General features: G+C 41.8%; 2 protein-coding genes across 2 annotated transcripts in view; both read left to right on the top strand.

Annotated features, from left to right (window-relative positions):
• Window positions 1-1,672: 1,672 nt before the first annotated feature.
• On the top strand, window positions 1,673-3,876 carry ltc4s (leukotriene C4 synthase; the record flags this gene model as incomplete). The annotated part of the gene is made up of 5 exons (XM_080502144.1): window positions 1,673-1,730; window positions 1,877-1,976; window positions 2,894-2,964; window positions 3,054-3,135; window positions 3,765-3,876. 5 exons carry the CDS (start codon window positions 1,673-1,675, stop codon window positions 3,874-3,876), a joined length of 423 nt encoding a protein of 140 aa, XP_080358270.1.
• A 3,479-nt stretch (window positions 3,877-7,355) lies between these two features.
• ccdc69 (coiled-coil domain containing 69) overlaps window positions 7,356-18,434 on the top strand; it is a 15,126-nt gene continuing 4,047 nt past the window's right edge. Inside the window, exons 1-4 of the mRNA XM_080502140.1 lie at window positions 7,356-7,471; window positions 16,411-16,465; window positions 18,055-18,233; window positions 18,380-18,434. The exon at window positions 18,380-18,434 is cut by the window's right edge and continues 33 nt beyond it. Of these exons, the coding sequence (XP_080358266.1) occupies window positions 7,451-7,471; window positions 16,411-16,465; window positions 18,055-18,233; window positions 18,380-18,434 (310 nt within the window). The 5' untranslated portion in view covers window positions 7,356-7,450. The remainder of the gene's footprint in view (window positions 7,472-16,410; window positions 16,466-18,054; window positions 18,234-18,379) is intronic.

Below are 18,434 nucleotides of genomic sequence, written 5' to 3'. Positions count from 1 at the left end.
TTTTGGTAATATAAGTAAAGTTTGAAAAAAATGTATCAATATTTATTAATTAATTTTAACATGAAGATTTAAAGCTGTTGCCCCAAACTTCCACACAGTAATTCAAATATTGCAGTATTGATGTACCAGTATAGAGTAACTAGTTGTTTCATTACTAGTCTTTTACACCCGATATCAACTTTTACTTTGGTTTCCAGATAAAACCCACAGGTTGTCATTAACTCATTAACCTGGTTACTGGTTGAAGCTGGAGAATCGCTCGTTAAATCATCGGAGACAATTTATACTAAAACTCACCTGGTGACTCACTTCCTGACTAGTTAACAGGTTAAACTCACCAGATGACACTTGACAGGTTAAACTCACCAGGTGACTCACTTCCTGACTAGTTAACAGGTTAAACTCACCAGATGACACTTAACAGGTTAAACTCACCAGGTGACTCACTTCCTGACAAGTTAACGGGTTAAACTCACCTGGTGACTCACTTCCTGACAGGTTAACGGGTTAAACTCACTTCCTGACTAGTTAACGGGTTAAACTCACCAGGTGACACTTCCTGACTAGTTAACTAGTTAAACTGTACTTCAACTCATTGACCAGGTCACTTCTTCACTCAGATCAAATTACCTGGTTTTAATGCAGAACCTGGATTTAGGCTCCGCCTCCCCTGAGCAGGTGAGTCTCCCTCAGCATCGCCTGCTGTCGCTGAGTTTTCAACATCGGAGTCCAGGTGTGAATCCAGGTGTGGGTAAGTGTATTCGTGTGTGTTCATGTGTTGCCACAAGTTTTTCAGGTGTGTGTGTGTGTGTTCATGTTTCCACAAGTTTTTCCAGGTGTGTGTGTGTCCACAAGTTTCTCCAGGTGTGTGTGTTTCCACAAGTTTTTCAGGTGTGTGTGTGTGGGTGTGTCCACAAGTTTTTCCAGGTGTGTGTGTGTTTCCACAAGTTTTTCAGGTGTGTGTGTGTGTTTTCACAAGTTTTTCAGGTGTGTGTGTGTTTCTACAAGTTTTTCAGGTGTGTGTGTGTGTTTCTACAAGTTTTTCAGGTGTGTGTGTGTTTCTACAAGTTTTTCAGGCGTGTGTGTGTTTCTACAAGTTTTTCAGGTGTGTGTGTGTTTCTACAAGTTTTTCAGGTGTGTGTGTGTTTCTACAAGTTTTTGAGGTGTTTGTGTTTCTACAAGTTTTTGAGGTGTGTGTTTCTACAAGTTTTTGCGGTGTGTGTTTCTACAAGTTTTTCAGGTGTGTGTGTTTCTACAAGTTTTTCAGGTGTGTGTATGTTTCCGCAAGTTTTTCAGGTGTGTGTGTGTTTCCGCAAGTTTTTCAGGTGTGTGTTTCCACAAGTTTTTCAGGTGTGCGTGTGTGTGTGTGTCCACAAGTTTTTCAGATGTGTGTGTGTGTGTCCACAAGTTTTTCAGGTGTGTGTGTGTTCATGTTTCCCCATGTTTTTCAGGTGTGTGTGTGTTCATGTTTCCCCATGTTTTTCAGGTGTGTGTGTGTTCAAGTGTTTCCACAAGCTTTTCAGTTGTGTGTGTGTGTGTGTGTGTGTGTGTGTGTATGTGTTTCCACAAGTTTTTCAGCTGTGTGTGTGTTTCTACAAGTTTTCCAGGTGTGTGTGTGTGTGTGTTGATGCATTGTCAACGTGTGTCCGGGTCCAGGTGTGAGCCAGCCGCCATGTTGGATGAGGCAGTGAGCCTCGGCGTCGTCACGGTCCTGGCCGTCCTGGAACAAGGTGCATTGTGGGAAAGAAGTCCGATTCGGTCAAAAGCTGCTTTTCCCGCCCGAGTTCTCACGAGGTTCCGTCTCTCCGCTGCTCCTCTTCCTCCTCTTCACTCACCGGGGGACGTTTTTTCTCTCGCGCCTCCGGTGTTTCCGCAGTGTATTTCTCTCTGCAGGTGATCGCCGCGCGCCGGAAGTTCTCGGTGGCTCCACCCCTCACTTCCGGTCCGCCGGACTTCCAGAGGGTCTTCAGAGCTCAGTGAGTCCAGGATGATTTCACCCTCAAGCAAGATGGACCCGTTTCAGTGACGTCACGTGTTTTGGATTCGTGCGCGTGAAATAATAATACTGCACTGGTTAAAAATTCGCTGGCGCCCCCTGCTGGTTGGTTTGAGTCTGACATGGAACAAACGGAATTGTTATAAAATCAAAAAATCATTTACTAGTTGATAATGTAACTAAACTGAGCCTAAAAACTACAACTATTGCATTAAGGCAGGAAAAATATTTTTTACCACAAATACTGTAATAATTGTATTAAATCATAAAGTGAGTCAATGATCGATGTTTGGACTTGAACTACTTTAATTTCAAAAATACTGAAAAAAATATTTTTTTCTGTTTTACTTCTTTAAAGTATTTGTTTTAATGTATTTTTATTTATTTTAAAGCTTTAAAGTATTTCTTTAAAAAAATATTTCTTTTCATGCTTTAAAGTATTTATTTTAATATTTGTTTTAATATATTTTTATTTATTTTAAAGCTTGAAAGTATTTCTTTAAAAAAATATTTTCATGCTTTAAAGTATTTATTTTAATTTTTATTGCTTTTAAAATATTTCTTTTAATATATTTTATTTCTTTTAAAGCATTAAATATTTCTTTTAATATTTTTTTTATTTCTTTTAAAATATTTCTTTTAATATTTTATTTCTTTTAAAGCATTAAAGTATTTCTTTTTAATATATTTTATTTCTTTTAAAGTATTTCTTTTAATATATATTTGATATCATTTTAAAGTACAGTGCATCTCCCTGTGTTTGAACCAGGGTCTATAAATACATTTTCCTCAGTAGTACTAATAAACCTGCTGCCAGCCCTGGTTACTACCAGTACTAGTTGCACTACTACCACTCACCTTCATGTTTTCATGTTTCAACTAGTTTCTGCTCTTCAGGGTGAACTGCAGCGAGTATTTTCCACTCTTCATCGTTCTGCTGTGGTGTGCCGGAGTCTTCCTCAGTCCCGGTGAGCTTCATCATACACACACACACGCACAGACACACACACACACACACACACACACACACCTCTCCTAACGTGGGTGTGTGTTGCAGGTCTGTCGTCGGTCTGTGGTTTGCTCTACCTGTACGGACGCCTGCGGTACTTCTGGGGATTCTGTTCGTCTGCCGACGGCCGGTGAGTCTCTGGCCTCTGTCATGAAATACACTTTTAACTCCTTATGTAATAATGAAATACTATTTTAACTCCTTATGTAATACTCTTTTAACTCCTTATGTAATACTCTTTTAGCTCCTTATGTAATAATGAAATACACTTTTAACTCCTTACGTAATAATGAAATACACTTTTAACTCCTTACGTAATAATGAAATACACTTTTAACCTCCTTACGTAATAATGAAATACACTTTTAACTCCTTATGTAATAATGAAATACACTTTTAACTCCTTATGTAATAATGAAATACTCTTTTAACTCCTTATGTAATAATGAAATACTCTTTTAACTCCTTATGTAATAATGAAATACTCTTTTAACTCCTTACGTAATAATGAAATACACTTTTAACTCCTTACGTAATAATGAAATACACTTTTAACTCCTTATGTAATAATGAAATACTCTTTTAACTCCTTATGTAATAATGAAATACACTTTTAACTCCTTATGTAATAATGAAATACACTTTTAACTCCTTATGTAATAATGAAATACACTTTTAACTCCGTATGTAATAATGAAATACTCTTTTAACTTAGTATGTAATTCGCCTGATGTTTGTTTGTTTGTTTGTTTGTTTCAGTTTGGCTCCACTTTACTTCTGCGCTCTGATTCTCTGGCTTCTCATCGGATTCTCCTCCATCGGTGTTTTCCTCACTTTCACCAGAGTTTACCTGAACCTGGACCTCCTCTGAGGAGGAGGAGGAGGGGGGGGGGGGGGGGGGGTAGAGGAGGAGGAGGAGAGGAGGAGGAGGAGGAGGAGGGGGGGAGGAGAGGATGAGGACACAAAGTGAGGTTGGGTCGTCTCAAGTGTTTGTGTTCTTCTCCTCTTCCTCTTCCTCCTCCTCCTCCTCCTCCTCCTTCCTTCAAACCAACATTTGATCCACTGCAACGGAAACATTTGATCTAAAATAAAAACAATTTAAAACCCAACATGACTTTGATCCAGAGATTCTGAATCTTCATGAAGTTTTGATCTAAAAAAAAAAAGAGAACTTTTTTTCCCTCCCATTTAAAAACTTCTTCCATGAACAGACATCAAACTCCAACATGTTGCTTATTTTCGTGGACATTTTTATATTTTTTGTTTTCTGTCGTTACTGTGACGCCTGAGAGGAGAAGAACGACTCCGGGTGTCGTCGTCATGCGATCGTCCGTCGGTCCTCGTGAGACGAACCGGATTCCAGCCTCTTCTTCTGTCACTCCGAGGAAATAAACCGCTGGAGGTCGACGCGTCACATGGTCGCATGCTGACTCAGCCTTTCTCTCAACAAACGTGTGATTATTGCTGAAACGGCAAAAAAAAAAAGTGATAGAAGTGATGAATGTTCAGTTTTCCTTTGCAGACGTCGTGACGGCGAAGCAGCTGACGCCGTTTCTCCTCCGGCGCCAGAAGCTGCAGCTCAACGTTTCCACTCGCCGAGGCCAGAAGCTCAAATTCACCAACCTGAAGAAGAAAAGAAGGAAAAACCTTCAGCGTTGCCGTGAAAAAGCTAATTTTCTATCGGATTTGTGACGGTCCCTACTCACGACGCCCTCTGGTGGACGAGTTGGTTGTGACAGCAGCGGCGAGGCAGCGAAACCTGAAACTCTGAAATTTGTATTAATCAAACTGATTTATGTGAGAATTTAAGAAGAAACAGAAATGTTCTTGCTTCTATTAAAAATATTTGGAAGAAACTTATTTTTTTTTAAATTTCAGTAAAACTTTTTTTTTTTCACATGTTTTTTGAATTTAAGTGGAATTTTGAATTTAGCATTTTCTCAATTTATTATCAAAACTTGAGTAACTAATTGAATCATTTGAGAACCAACTTTTCTGATTTAATGTCAAATCTTGAACAAAAGCTTTATTTTTTTAAACACTAATATGGAAGAAAATATTTTAAGATTTGAAAAAAAAATCCTGATCAATTCTTAGTTTTCCCTGAAAAATAAGAAAACATCGTTTTCGGTCAAAAGGAGATTGTTTGTTCTGTTTCCTTCTTAAATCCCTGATGTGAATCACCTGAACACACCTGGCCTCCATCCTGTCATCTGATTGGATTAGCAGCTGCGCTCTGATTGGTTCAGGAGCATCTCTGCACCGACCAATCATCTTTCAGCTCACGAGTCACTCAAGGTCAAGCGGTGGAGGTCACATGACTGCGGGTCACGTCTCAAGCGTTTTTTCCCTCCAGAGGTCACGTTCAAGGTGTGAGGGGGGGAGTGGGCGGGGCCTCGAAGGAAGTGGGCGGGGCCTCGCAGTGAGGCAGCTGCAGACATGGAAAGTTTCTCTGGAAACAACAACTGTCGTCCGAGAACACGCTAAAAATACACGCTAACACACATTCCACACGCCAACCAGTGTGTGTGTGTGTGTGGGGGGGTGTATTGTGTTCAGCAAATTACCAATCATAAATCACTAATCCCAACATTATATTATGGTTTATCTCAGTATAAATATCAGAAAACCACATTTCCAGTATCAAACCTTCATGTATGACGTTTTCAGAAAAAAAATAAAACATTTTAAAATCAGTTTAGTGATTAGTATTTAGTATTCACTACGGTGGCCTGGAAGTGCAAAACACTACAAACTTCCAAATCTACTTTTTTCCAAACGAAAGAAAATAAAAGTTTTCATGAGTGAAAGTGAAATCTGGTCATGAGAAGAGAAACTAACAAACCACAACGAGATACAACTTGACAACAATGTGCAAAACAAAAATAAAACAGCAGAAGCTGAGTAACTTCAAGGAAGAACGAGTGGTAGAAGAAAAGCTTTAAGGATCCAAAAACACAAGAGGAGAGAAACGAAATTTAAAAAGTTAAATCACATGGAAATATTCAATGATAATTTAAAACATAGAAACATACAATTAATGCAAAAACAATGGAAGGGATCTGAACACAGACATAACACACAGGGTTAGTGTTTAACTTCAAACGTTACTGAACCAGTAAAAAACACATTTTAAACATTTTCACCGCGCAACTCGGCTTTTAACTAAACTCCCCAGTGACGCGGCTGAGAGGTGAGATTTCCCAAAGCGCCTGAACGCACCAGCTGCTCAAACCCTGACGTGCGCAGTAGCGCCTCTTTTGTCCGCGAGGACGGTTATTTAAATGACGCTTTGAAGTCCCGCCACGAGGAGCGAGACAAGTTCTTCTATTCACAAAGAATAAAACGACTTCTTTGATGGTTGTGTGACTCAAAGGGGGAGAAAAAAAACACTTTGTGACGAGGTGTGCATTTGTAAGAAGATAGATAGATATTTGATAGAAAGAAGCAGTGAGTCACATTCAGTGTCATGTGACTTGCATACATGAGGGGAATCGAACTAGCAACCGTAGACGGCGTCACGGCCGCTCTGTAGAGTCTCAGATCACCTGGACGTTCAGCAGCACAGGTGCATTGTGGGTCGTGGTTGTTAGGATTTTCTCACGCTGAGCTGTAATCTGCTCCTCAATGAAGCCAGGAGTATTTATAGACAGACACACACACACGCACGCACACACACACACACACACAGGCTGAAGTCTGATAAGTCTGATGAGGAATCCTACTTCTGTTAGGGTGATAGAATTACATGTGAATAATTCATACAATAATAATAATAATAATAATAATACCTCAATGTAGGGCTTTTTTACACTCAAGGACGATTTACATAGCAAAAACAAAACGTTTACTCTAGTTTAATAGTTGCAAGTTGGAATGCAGGAGGGAAGAGGGTTTTGTTTTAGTCGTCCTGCCACGGTGCTCTCGTTCAGTATATTTTAGTATTAAACTTACTAGTGCTCAGAATTGGTACTAAAGTTAAAATTCATTTTTTTCCTGTGTGATTTTTTCTGCATTGCTTTCTATTAAACTTACATTTTATTTAATTCTTAAAATGTTACCATACATGTTCATTGTTCAACTGACATTCTCGTGTGTGTGTGTGTGTGTGTGTGTGTGTGTGTGTGTGTGTGTGTGTGTGTGTGTGTGTGTGTGTGTGTGTGTGTGCGCGCGCGCGCTTTATTAAATTTTTATTTTTTTATTCCGTTAGAAAAACAAATAAATCTCAGCAAGTGAAAGTTTACAGTGTGTCCATGAACGCATCAGCGAGAAGCCCCGCCCACAGCGTCGCGTCACGAACCTCGTTCAAGCACAGTTTGAAAAGTTGTCAACAGAAGAAAGAAGGGAAGAGGAAGAGGAGGGGAGGGAGAAGAGGAAGAGGAGGAGGAGGAGGAGGAGGAGAGGACGAAGGCAGAGGAGCGGAGCTCCGAGCGGCAGGAGGAGCGATGGGCTGCGTCCACAGCAAGGTGAGTAACCGCGGGCCGGCTGGGAGCGCCGGAGCCGGGCCGCCGTGGAGCTCCGGCGGGGCGTCGGGGGCTCCCGGGGGGGGGGGGGGGGGGGGGAGGCCGGGGCTCCGGGGCTCCGGGGCTCCGGGGGCAGCGTGTCCGGACACCGCCGTCACATTCCGGCTGTTTGAAGCAGAAAGAAAGAAAAAAAAAAAAAAAAAAAAAGCATCTGTTTCTAATCTCACGTCGTGTTTCAGCCTCACTTTCCCACGATGCTTTTTTTTTTTTTTTTTTTTAACAGTTTTCCTCAAAGATCCGATTTAAATCCTCCTGAACTCAACTTAACTCAAACTTTTTCTTTTTTTTCTGTCATTTAAAACACAAGTCACCTTCAGAAGAACTCATTTTCTACACGTGTTCCTTCAAACTGACTTTAAACTTGCTTTAACGTGTAAAAAAACCCCCCCAAAAAACAAACTTTAAAGTGTTTATTTTAACTTTATATCTTTTAATGGCACTCAACTGTTGGATTGGATGTTTGAAACCTGCGTGGAGATCAAAACCTCCTAAACTTGATAAAAGTGAGTAAAAACAAACTTTCATAATAATGTTTACCGCCTTTAAATTCACTGTAATGTTGATTAATGGTCATAAAAGGCGTTTTAAAGCTGGAGCTGTAATCCTGCACACAACAGAACCTGTTTAATTCTCACAATATCCACTTCATTTATATACTTTATAATACTTTTGTCAGAGCGGTTCGATTCCCAGCTTCTGGCCACACGTTGCGGTGTCTTTGAGCAAGGCACTGAACCTGCTCCAGAAGGGTCGGGGGTCCCCAGGTACGAGCCCTGAGGAACGCCGCCTCAACCCACTAGTCCTGGTCAATGCAAGGAAAAAGGGGTTTATAAAGTACAAATAGTTACTTTAAAGTAACTGTAATGTGGGAAACTAAAAGTCACAAGCTCCTTTTTTTTTTTTTGCATGAAATTGATTTTTTATTAAGTGTCGTTGTTAAATTGTGGCTTGATTCCATGTTATAGTGACTTCAAAGTAACTTTTAATGTGTAGTAGTACTTGTTTTTCACTTTTTCTTATTATTAAAACAATATAGCCCAGAATATACATGTTTTTACCCTCCGGTATCAACTGATTACTAATTATTAACATCTAAATACATAAAAGTGCCTTTATGTGAGGATTAATATTCATCTGCAGTAAAGATGTCTTGTTTATTTTGTTCTCACTGCTGTAAATAAAGTGGAAGTATAGCTTTTACATCATTTTGTGCATTTTCAAAAGATTACGCCTGACGGCGATGACACGTTTCAACGTATTTTAAAATGGATGAATGTGACTTAAAAGACACTTAAAGTGCTTTTAATGTGAAAAAAAACTGTAGCTGAAATCGGATTTCTCTGCTGGGCTTACTGGAGGAAACGATTCAGGTCGTAATCAGTTTATTGTGGCGAAACAGGAAGTAAAAAAAAAAAAAGCCACTTATGTGTTCAATGTTTTTAAATGTCCTGCAGCCATGAAAACATTCAAAACCCTCCAAAACGCATCAGTAAGATTCAATGATGTTTACTTTTTCAACTGCAACAATAATTATATTGTTCCTAGAAAATAACTACAAGAAACGGTTTGTTTTTGTGTTTTTTTCCAGTCAATCTCATGAGATTAATAATAATTCCAGCCTGATTGTTTGCGCTGCTCTGCTCCTTCAGATTAAAGCGTTCGGGGCGGAACCAGACAGAGAGTTTAACAGACTAAAGACTCTTTTGTTTTACAGACTCCAGGTTTTTCTGCTCAGATCTTTCCCAGATTTTAAATCCCGTTAAACTTCCTTCATGACGTCTGAAGACCGTCGCTTGACGCAGAACTACATTGTTTTTTCTAAAAATTGTGTCGTTTTTTGTGTCAAAGTTGCAGTTTTACGTCTGAAAAATTGGAGCGTTTGTGAAAAACGAGGCTGAGGAGTTTGTAGAGGTTGTAGTATCTGCCCTGTGAGGGTAGTATCTGCCCTGTGAGGGTGGTATCTGCCCTGTGAGGGTATTATCTGCCCTGTGAGGGTGGTATCTGCCCCAATGAGGGTGGTATCTGCCCCAATGAGGGTAGTATCTGCCCCAATGAGGGTATTATTTGCCCCACTGAGGGTAAAGGGAAGCTGGACAGCTGTTCTCCTCCTCTGGTTATTGATAGAAAATGACGGAGCCGCCGAGGCTCCATGTGGCCGAAAACATGAGGCCTGAAGGCCGCTGGTGTTTTGTTTTGTGTCCTGAGTGTTTTGTTTTGTTTTGGATCATGAGTGTTGTCTTGTTTTGTTTTGAGTCGTGTTTTGAGTCGTGTTTTGAGTTGTGTTTTGTGTCGTGTTTTGTGAGTGTTGTGTTTTGTGTGGTGTTTTCTTTTGTGTCGTGAGTGTTGTTTTTTTGTGTCGTTTTTTTTGTTTTGTTTCGTGAGTGTTTTGTTTGTGTCGTGAATTGTTTGTTTTGGGTCCTGAGTGTTTTGTTTTGTTTTGTGTCGTGAGTGTTGTTTTGTGTCGTGAGTGTTGTTTTTTGTGTCGTCAGTGTTGTGTTTAGATTTGTGTGCGTGTTGTATAAAAAGGACTTAGCTTTTTTTTTGTTTGTTTACAACATTCATGGCCGCTGCCGTTTCCCCTAAAAAAAAAAAAAAAAATTGTTTACAAAAAAAATTTGTTTACAATTGTTTTTTTTTTTTTAAGTAAAATGTTCCAGAACAAATCATGGATTTAAAGGGACATTAGCTCAACTCGGGGTTCTTCTTTGCTTGTAATCCCACTTTCTACCACAAGGTGTCGCAGGCTGGTCCTCAACGTCCGCGTTGACGATTCTGGAGATTTAGTTTGTTTTGATGTAACGAGCAGCCGTTCTACGGTCAGTCGCTCTACGGTCAGTCGCTCTACGGTCAGCTATTCTGCGTTCAGCCACAGCGCCCCCTGCCGGCCACGTGCGGAAGCGGCCGCCCCTCGCCATGCAGACCTGCTGTTGCGTAACATGAAATCCCAGTAAATCTTTGATTAGCTGAGAATAGCAGCGGCTCTGTGGCCGCGGCTCAGTCTGAGCTGCTGATCTGCAGAAACTCACACTGATGGATTTAACAGCATTTGGCCTCGGCTCAGCAGCAGGACTCCTGTTTGTGTCGCTGCGAGTATCACTCCGAGTAAATAACACGTCTGAGGTCGGCCTCTTAGCGCCGTGATCCAGCAAATCACAGCGTTGCAACAGAGATAAATGATGCACCTCGGCGACGGCCTGTGATTGTGAAACAAAACTACTGGAAGAAGTGACTTGAAAACGTAAAATCAGAAACTCAGGGAGGCGCCGAAGACGAAGAAACACAAATGACTGCAAGTCAAGAAAATCACTGCAAACAGACAAGAAATGGGAGCAAAAGCTTTGAATACGCGATGAAACGACGCTTTCGCTTTGTTCAGTTTGTGTTTTGAGGTCAAAACCGCCGTCACGCAGTTCCACCTGCTGCCCCTTTGGGGGCGCTGTCGCCCCAAAACAAATAGAGAGGAAGTGAAGAAAAAACACGGCTCATTGATTGGTCCGGACCGAAACAGGAAGTCATGCAGCATTAGCCTGTAGTGGCTAGTATAGTTGGCTCATGGCTAAAGGGTAGCCACAAACCAGCTAGGCTAGTTAGCTCGCGGCTAGTGGTTATCCATGAACTAGCTTGGCTAGTTAGCTCGCGGCTAATGGATAGCCACAAACCAGCTCAGCTAGTTAGCTAGTGGCTAATGGGTAGCCACAAACTAGTGAGGCTTGTTAGCGTGTTGTTAATGAGTAGCCACAAACCAGCTAGGCTAGTCAGCTCGTGGACAGGAAGCTTCTGGAAACATGGTCGAGTTGTTGAAGGCGAAGATCAAAGAGTCCTGAATATAGACAGAATGTTTCCCTTTAATTACTATAAACGACTATGAAGTTGTTAAATTTGTATTTATTTATTCAGTTCCTCTGGTGTCCTGCTGCTTTCTGGACGTGAAACAGATTCTGTAAAAAAGAAAAAACTCAACAGACTAAAAAACAAACTCTCCTCCTCCTCCTCCTCCTCCTCCTCTTCCTCTGGAGGTTGAGAGGTTACAGTTTTCCACCTGCTTGAATCGTGACTGGAAGATGTTGTGAAAATAGCAGCTGTCTGGACTGAATTAATGAAATGAACTTCCTGTTCTGCTCCTCGGCGAGTTTAAATCAGATCAAAGTCAAAGAAAGTTTTCATTCTGAAGGAGAAGAAGAAGAAACGTCGACGTGACAAAGAGGAGGCGAAGCTCCCATGTTGACTTTTTATTTAATTTCAATAAACGAGTGAGTAGAGGCTACGTCTCTCGTGACGCGGCTGAAGATCCTCGCTGCGGTCAGCTGACCAACGTTGTTGATTCCAGACTTTGTTTTTATCTCCGTCACCGTGGCAACAAGGAAACATGGCCGAGCCGGTCTGAATGGGGTGTTTGTGATCAATACTGGAGGCAGAGCGGAGGCGGAGGCCCCCCGCGGGGCCCAAGGCCACAGTCCGGACCATAGACGTATAACACTAGAAGTCGCACGTCCTTTCAGCGCCTGTTGACGTGACGTTCCTGCAGCGCCGCCATCTTGGATAGGTCTCCCACTGGCGCTGAACATAAAGATCCCAGGCGAGAAAATCCACAGAAACATTTGTAGCTAGCTTGCTCGTCTACGTAGCGACACAAGTAATACCTCATTTTAAAGCTCTAACTGGAAGACTTTTACTCCCAATAATTGTACTTTTTTTTTTTTTTTGGTTTCCTTGTGTTGCTACGTGGACGAGCAAGCGAGCGACGAATGAAAACATTCGTCGCTCGCTATACGTTTAGCACGAGCGGAGACCTCCCCAAGATGGCGGCGCTGTCGGCAGGTCACAGGTGGCATCTAGTGTTGTATATCTATAGTCTGGACCACAGATTATACAGGTAACCTCCTCCTCCAGGCTGATATCAGACTTTTATTCTATTAAAATCTGCTCTCGACAGTTTTCTTTACTTTGTCACCTTATAAAATACTTCAAACCGAACCCCCCCTTCTTACAACGAGCTCTTTAATAGACTCCAGCTCGTCTCGTAAGTCTTCAGACGCCGCCGGCGGTTTGTCGTTGATAAAAAAACACGACTTCCTGTCTGTAACTCGTCCGCCGGCTTCAGTTGCTGGGATGAATCGTCGCCTCCCGGACGGCGCCGCGTCACCGGCTTCAGCTCGACGCCGCGAAGCCGTGAGACATTTCGTCTCCACGTGTGACTCCAAACCCGCCGGGGGGGTTTCTTGTGGCGGCGAGGCGTTTTTCTCATACAGCTGAGAATCCGGCCTGCGTCCCGCCGTCGCCGTACGAAGAGCCAGACGAGTCGTCGCGGTGCTGGAAAGTCACTTCAGTCGTTTTTTTTTTTGTTTTTTTTTTGCGGTTGTTTAAAACGTCCAGAAACACGCCTGGGATGTAAAAGTCACATAAAGTAAATGTGAGCAGGAGCTGGAAGGGTTTTAATGAGAATCACATGGACGTTGTGGATTCTCTCCATATAGACTGAGTGAGAATCACTTCCTGTTTATCAACTCATTTTATCCAGAAATAACAGAATTCATTGGTTTCAAAACGTTCCTGTTCATCAACTGAAAAGAGAAATTTGTCCCCAAAAACACACCTTTTTAAAAAATGTGTTGTATGTTTATTTAAATACAGGAACCTTCATGCGAATCCGTTTTTCTTCAGCGTTTCTATTAATTCATTCACAATAGTTTAGATAGAGTTTATTTTAGTTGCAATTGTGCAAATCAGCAAACAAGAACATCGGTCTATAAAAAACAAAAAAAACTGTCCGGCTTATTTTGGCGATCCTGGACCATCAAAGGATTACAAAGTAAAATCAAATGCAAGTAAATATCAAAGCAACAATTCACAGCATAACCTTTTACCGCTTACCTATTTTACATCTTAAACTCTTTTTGAAAACGTCATTCCATCACATCACTCCCACAACTGTCACATGTATATATTTAATTATTTATTTATCATTTTGTTCTTTCTCTACAGGTTTCAAACTTTAACTTTTAAAATAGAAATTGCCTTTCTTTGAAAACAAATAATGTTTGAATACCATCCTGAATGTTATTATTCAACATATGGAGCATAATTTGTAATCTTTTTAAATATATATATATATATATATATATATATATATATATATATATATATATAGTGTCCAGGAATTTGACTACAGGTGGCGACTTTTTACCGTCACAAGTTAATGAAATATCAGTAAACATGGAATGAAAAACCAAACCAACCAGCCTCACACTTTTCTTTATCTTTATCTTTGCTGTGTTGAATCCTGCTGCTCAGATAAACGAAGGGACGTTTTCCCGGCAGGACGACTGTTTGTTGACGAATCTGCTGACGAGGCGATTCAGAGGAAGTCGACTTTGAACAAAGCTTGAATGTCTTCGGTTGATTTCAGCTCTAATTGTCCTTGAGGAGGAGGAAAGTTTAGAAAAAACAAGGTTTTAATTTAGTTTTTTTAATCGTCGGCTATGAGCTTCTGAACAAAGATTCAACGTTCTGTTAGCAGGTAAAACTAGCAAAACTACAAAAACCCAGGACTTCTGATGCGGAAGTTCTATAGATCCGCAACGTCTAGAGCCGACGTCTGACAGTGGAAAGTGTCAGAAACCTGCTTTGATGTTTGGAATTTCCCTTTCATCCGCGTGTCTCTCTGGTCGCGGTGCCGAGACGTTTTGTTTTTCAAGCACAAACTTTTTAAAAGATCTTTCATGTGGAGTTCAGGAGGAGACGCCATAAACACCCGTCTCGCTTTTGTAAATTCCAGAAATCCCTCCTTGTTTTTCAGTATTTCTGCAGTTCAAGTTCTTGAAGCAGAACCGAGTTGAGCTGTTTAAACTTCTGCTCATTTCTGAAATTCCTGACAAGCTTCAAAAGCCCCGCCCCTTATTGTGTGTGTGTCTTCTGCATGTTTTTAACTTGATTTAGTGATCGACCAGAAGCTCCAGCTGGTTTTTTCCACATAAAATCACATTGTTCTCATCAGGAGTGTGGGTAAAGGTGTTATTAAGCCCCGCCCACTGAGGTTTGAACGAGCCAATGGGACTTTGAGAACGGCGGTGACGGACGAGCAGCAGCTGGTTTGTTCTCCCTGCTGAAGGTGAGGAGCCGCTGGAGCCTCACCTCTGATTTATGGCCTTTTTAAGAGGCCAGACGAAGCCTGAGGGAACATGTGTTTCTCCTCCACCACCCTCCTCCTCCACCCCCCCCACCACCCCCACCCCCCTCCTCCTGAGCTCACCATCCACGTCTGTGTGTTTTAGGTGGAGATATTTATTGTTTCAGCTCCGAGTTTAAATAAAGCAGGAGTCCAGTTTGCAGAGCGGAGTTTAAAATGTTTATACTGTGTGTGTGTGAGTGTGTGTGTGAGTGTGTGTGTGTAGACCAGCGTTTCAGGGTGTGATTGTTTGAGCAATGCGATGGTGTGAGGCAATGCAGTAAGCATTTCAGTGTGTATGCTTGGATACACACTTCAACACCGTGTGAGTAGAGTAGAGTGTCTGGATTCCAGATTAGATGAAAGTGTAAAGACTTTATCTGAATACTTTGATCAGGATTAATGTCTCTGGCCTTCAGGCTGCTCCTCCTGCTGCTCCGGCTCAGGAACCTGGTTCACCTGAACCAGATGTTTCTGTTCTGTCGTCCACATGAGGCGGTTTTCAGGGTTCATCCACACGACGAGAAAAACTATCTTCTTTTCTCTCCAGCCTCCAGAAAACTTCCGTCCACACGTCACTATGAACTCGACTCAACACGAGGCTTCAGGGCCTGTAGTACACCTGCCAGGCCTTTAGGGGCACTGTGACTCACCAAACACACCAAAAACACAGAAGAAGACAGAGCATATAGAACTTTAGAAGTAGATTCAGGCTCTTGGACCTGTATATAATTCTAGTTCTATAGGTCTATGGCCCTGTTCCTCCTGCTGCTAGCGTCTGTAGCTTCTAGTTCTATGGGTCTATGGCCCTGCTGCTAGCGTCAGTAGCCTCTAGTTCTATAGGTCTATGGCCCAGCGCCTCCTGCTGCTAGCGTCAGTAGCTTCTAGTTCTATAGGTCTATGGCCCAGTGCCTCCTGCTGCTAGCGTCAGTAGCTTCTAGTTCTATGGGTCTATGGCCCAGCGCCTCCTGCTGCTAGCGTCAGTAGCTTCTAGTTCTATGGGTCTATGGCCCTGCTCCTCCCGCTGCTAGCGTCAGTAGCTTCTAGTTCTATAGGTCTATGGCCCTGCGCCTCCTGCTGCTAGCGTCAGTAGCTTCTGCAGCTCCACCGGAGCTTGTAGTCCCTGATTGTTGTGGTTATTTGATGACATCATGGTGGGAGGAGGGGGGAGGGTGGGAGGGGGGAGATTACCTCATCTTTTTTCCACAGATGATCGTCTTTACCGTCCACACCCCGGGGGGGTTGGACGCCACGAGCCGGGGTTTTACAATTTCCCTACTCTGGGACCCGTGTAAAAAAAAAAAAAAGCTGTTTTCATGCTTCTCAAACCGCCTCGTGTCGCCACTGTGGGGAAAAATAAAGTCAGTCTCGTTTGTAAATCAGTGAATGATTCTGCAAATCAAACAAAAACATAATATCTAAACCTAATTCACTCATTTTCAACAATAAAGTACAAAATGTGGGGGGGAGAAATCAGCTGAACTCAAACGAAAATGATCTAATTCACTCAAAACACACGGAGAGAAAACAAAACTGAGTAGATCCAATATTTAAAAACAAAACCAAAAAAAAGTTCTTTGGAGAAATTTCACACTAACCCTGATTATTTTAGAGGTCAAAGGTCGACGCAGCTATGCTAAAGGTTGCTAAAGGTCGCTTGTTGTTGTTGTTGTTCTTCTTCTTCTTAAAAACACGTGAATGTTGTTCTTCCTTTCAGAGGAAAAGCAAGAAAGCAGAGAAGAGGAAGGGCGAGAGCCGGCGAGACGACGGAGGTGAGCGCCTCACACACCGTTCACCACTCCGACTCTTCACCCCCTCACTTCCTGTTTCCTCTGAAGTTTTACTTTGAAGAGACGCTGCTGCAGTGGAGGCAGAAATCAGAGAAATGAACTGGCGGATGCTTCTTTTCTTTCTCTCTCTCTCTCTCTCTCTCACCTCCTGTTAACCGTCTTCAAAGGGATTTTAAGTAACGCCCCTCCCGTCCTCCAGGTGGCAGCACTGCTCACTGCTGAGCACGCCAATGTCAAACACACAGACGTCACGGATGATTTTTTTTTTTTTAGATCATTTTAAAATGTTTTACATGAAAAACATTACACGTTTTGTCGCTTTTTACATTTTCTCCTGACAGATTTAAAATCTATTCCTTGAGATGTTTGTATTTTTGCGGCTCCGTAACTATCCGAACTCATGAATTAGAGTGAAAAAACAACAATCAGAATACTGCAAAAGAAACCCCGACCACAGAAAAGCCTCCAGTGGGGGTTGTTGTTGTCAGAGCGGAGGCGTGACTCAGGACTCGCCGTCCCGCTTCCCGGCGTTAACCAGCGCTTTTCAAGGAAACCCGTCATTTCAGGTGAATCACAGCAGCCGTTTAATTAAGTTTGATCTGAACAAAGAGAATCCAGGAGACGACTGCAGTTCTTCTCCTCCTCATGGAGGCTGAATTGACTTTTAGTTGACTCGTTTCACAGTTTTCTTTATATAAATGTATATATATACACACAGTGATTACTTTACTTATTTATATATTCTATAAATCGGGCAAAATTAAGTTGCTTTTATCCCTTTTTTGCGCTTTATTCCTTGAAGATTTACAAAGAAACTGCTTTTCTCCTTCTCCGTCTCCTCCTCCTCCTGCGGCTCGTTTCCTCCCAGGAGTTTTACAAGCGTTCAGATGTCCCACGCGTCCCTGAACGCAGCACGGTTCACACTGCAGACGTGTTTTAGTGGTGAAATTAGTAAAAGTTAAGAGTCATTGTTTTTAATTGTATAAAATACATTAATACGTAATAAACATGATAAAAAGGTGCATTTTGTAATAGAGAAATACTATCTTAAATATCTACCACACTCTATTTTGTATTTAAACTGTAATTGATGAAATCTAAATAGGGTATTTATATTATTATTTATAAAAAGTTCTGGTTCATTATTATTATTATTATTATTATTATTATTATTATTATTATTTTGTACATTCATGTATATGTGTAGATATGTATACGTGCTTGATGTGCATACATAAACTATGCATATATAAAAGTTGTGTATAGTATATTTTGAATGTGTATTTTAAAAACAGTCATATTAGTAAATCTAGAGAGCCTTATTTTGTTTTTTTGTTTTTATTGTGATGGGGCAGGTATGTATGAGCTTTAGCTTCAACCTAAATCTTTTCGGCTGATTGGTTGAACAAACAAGTGTTTGTTTTTTTCTGTTTCAGTTTATTTTTCTGCTGAAATAAATATAATTCAATTTAAAAAAAAAAAAAAAAAAAGAAAGAAAAGAAAAGAAATTCTCTGCAGTACCAGTTCCCGCCTGCAGGGGGCAGCATCAATCACACATGTTGTCTTAACAGGCCAGCGAGCGCCGGCCGGTCCGGACGTCTGCCTGGTGAAGCAGGTGGAGCGTCTGGAGTGGCAGCAGAGGATCCTGAAGGAGGTGCTGTCGGCCAATGGGAACGCGGAGAGGGCGGAGCTTCTGAAGGGGCACGGGGACGTGGAGGTGTGCGCCCTCGTCGCCAGCGTCCTCGACAAGGTGAGTCTCGCACCTCGACGTGCCGACGTCTGCAACCTGGCTGGACTGGTTTATAAAGTAACCGAGTATTTTTACTCGGTTACTTTGTGCGAATGAGCCCCACGAGTTTTCAAACAACCCGATTCTTTCTGCTTCTGACTATTCAGGTGAAAACGGAGACGACGGCCGACCTGAACGCCGCGCATGAGCAGAAGACGAAAT

Source organism: Blennius ocellaris, assembly GCF_963422515.1.
Source record: "Blennius ocellaris genome assembly, chromosome: 9".
NCBI classification, from domain to species: domain Eukaryota; kingdom Metazoa; phylum Chordata; class Actinopteri; order Blenniiformes; family Blenniidae; genus Blennius; species Blennius ocellaris.
The sequence above is the reverse complement of the archived record's forward strand: the minus strand, read 5'-3'. Positions and strand labels throughout refer to the sequence as shown.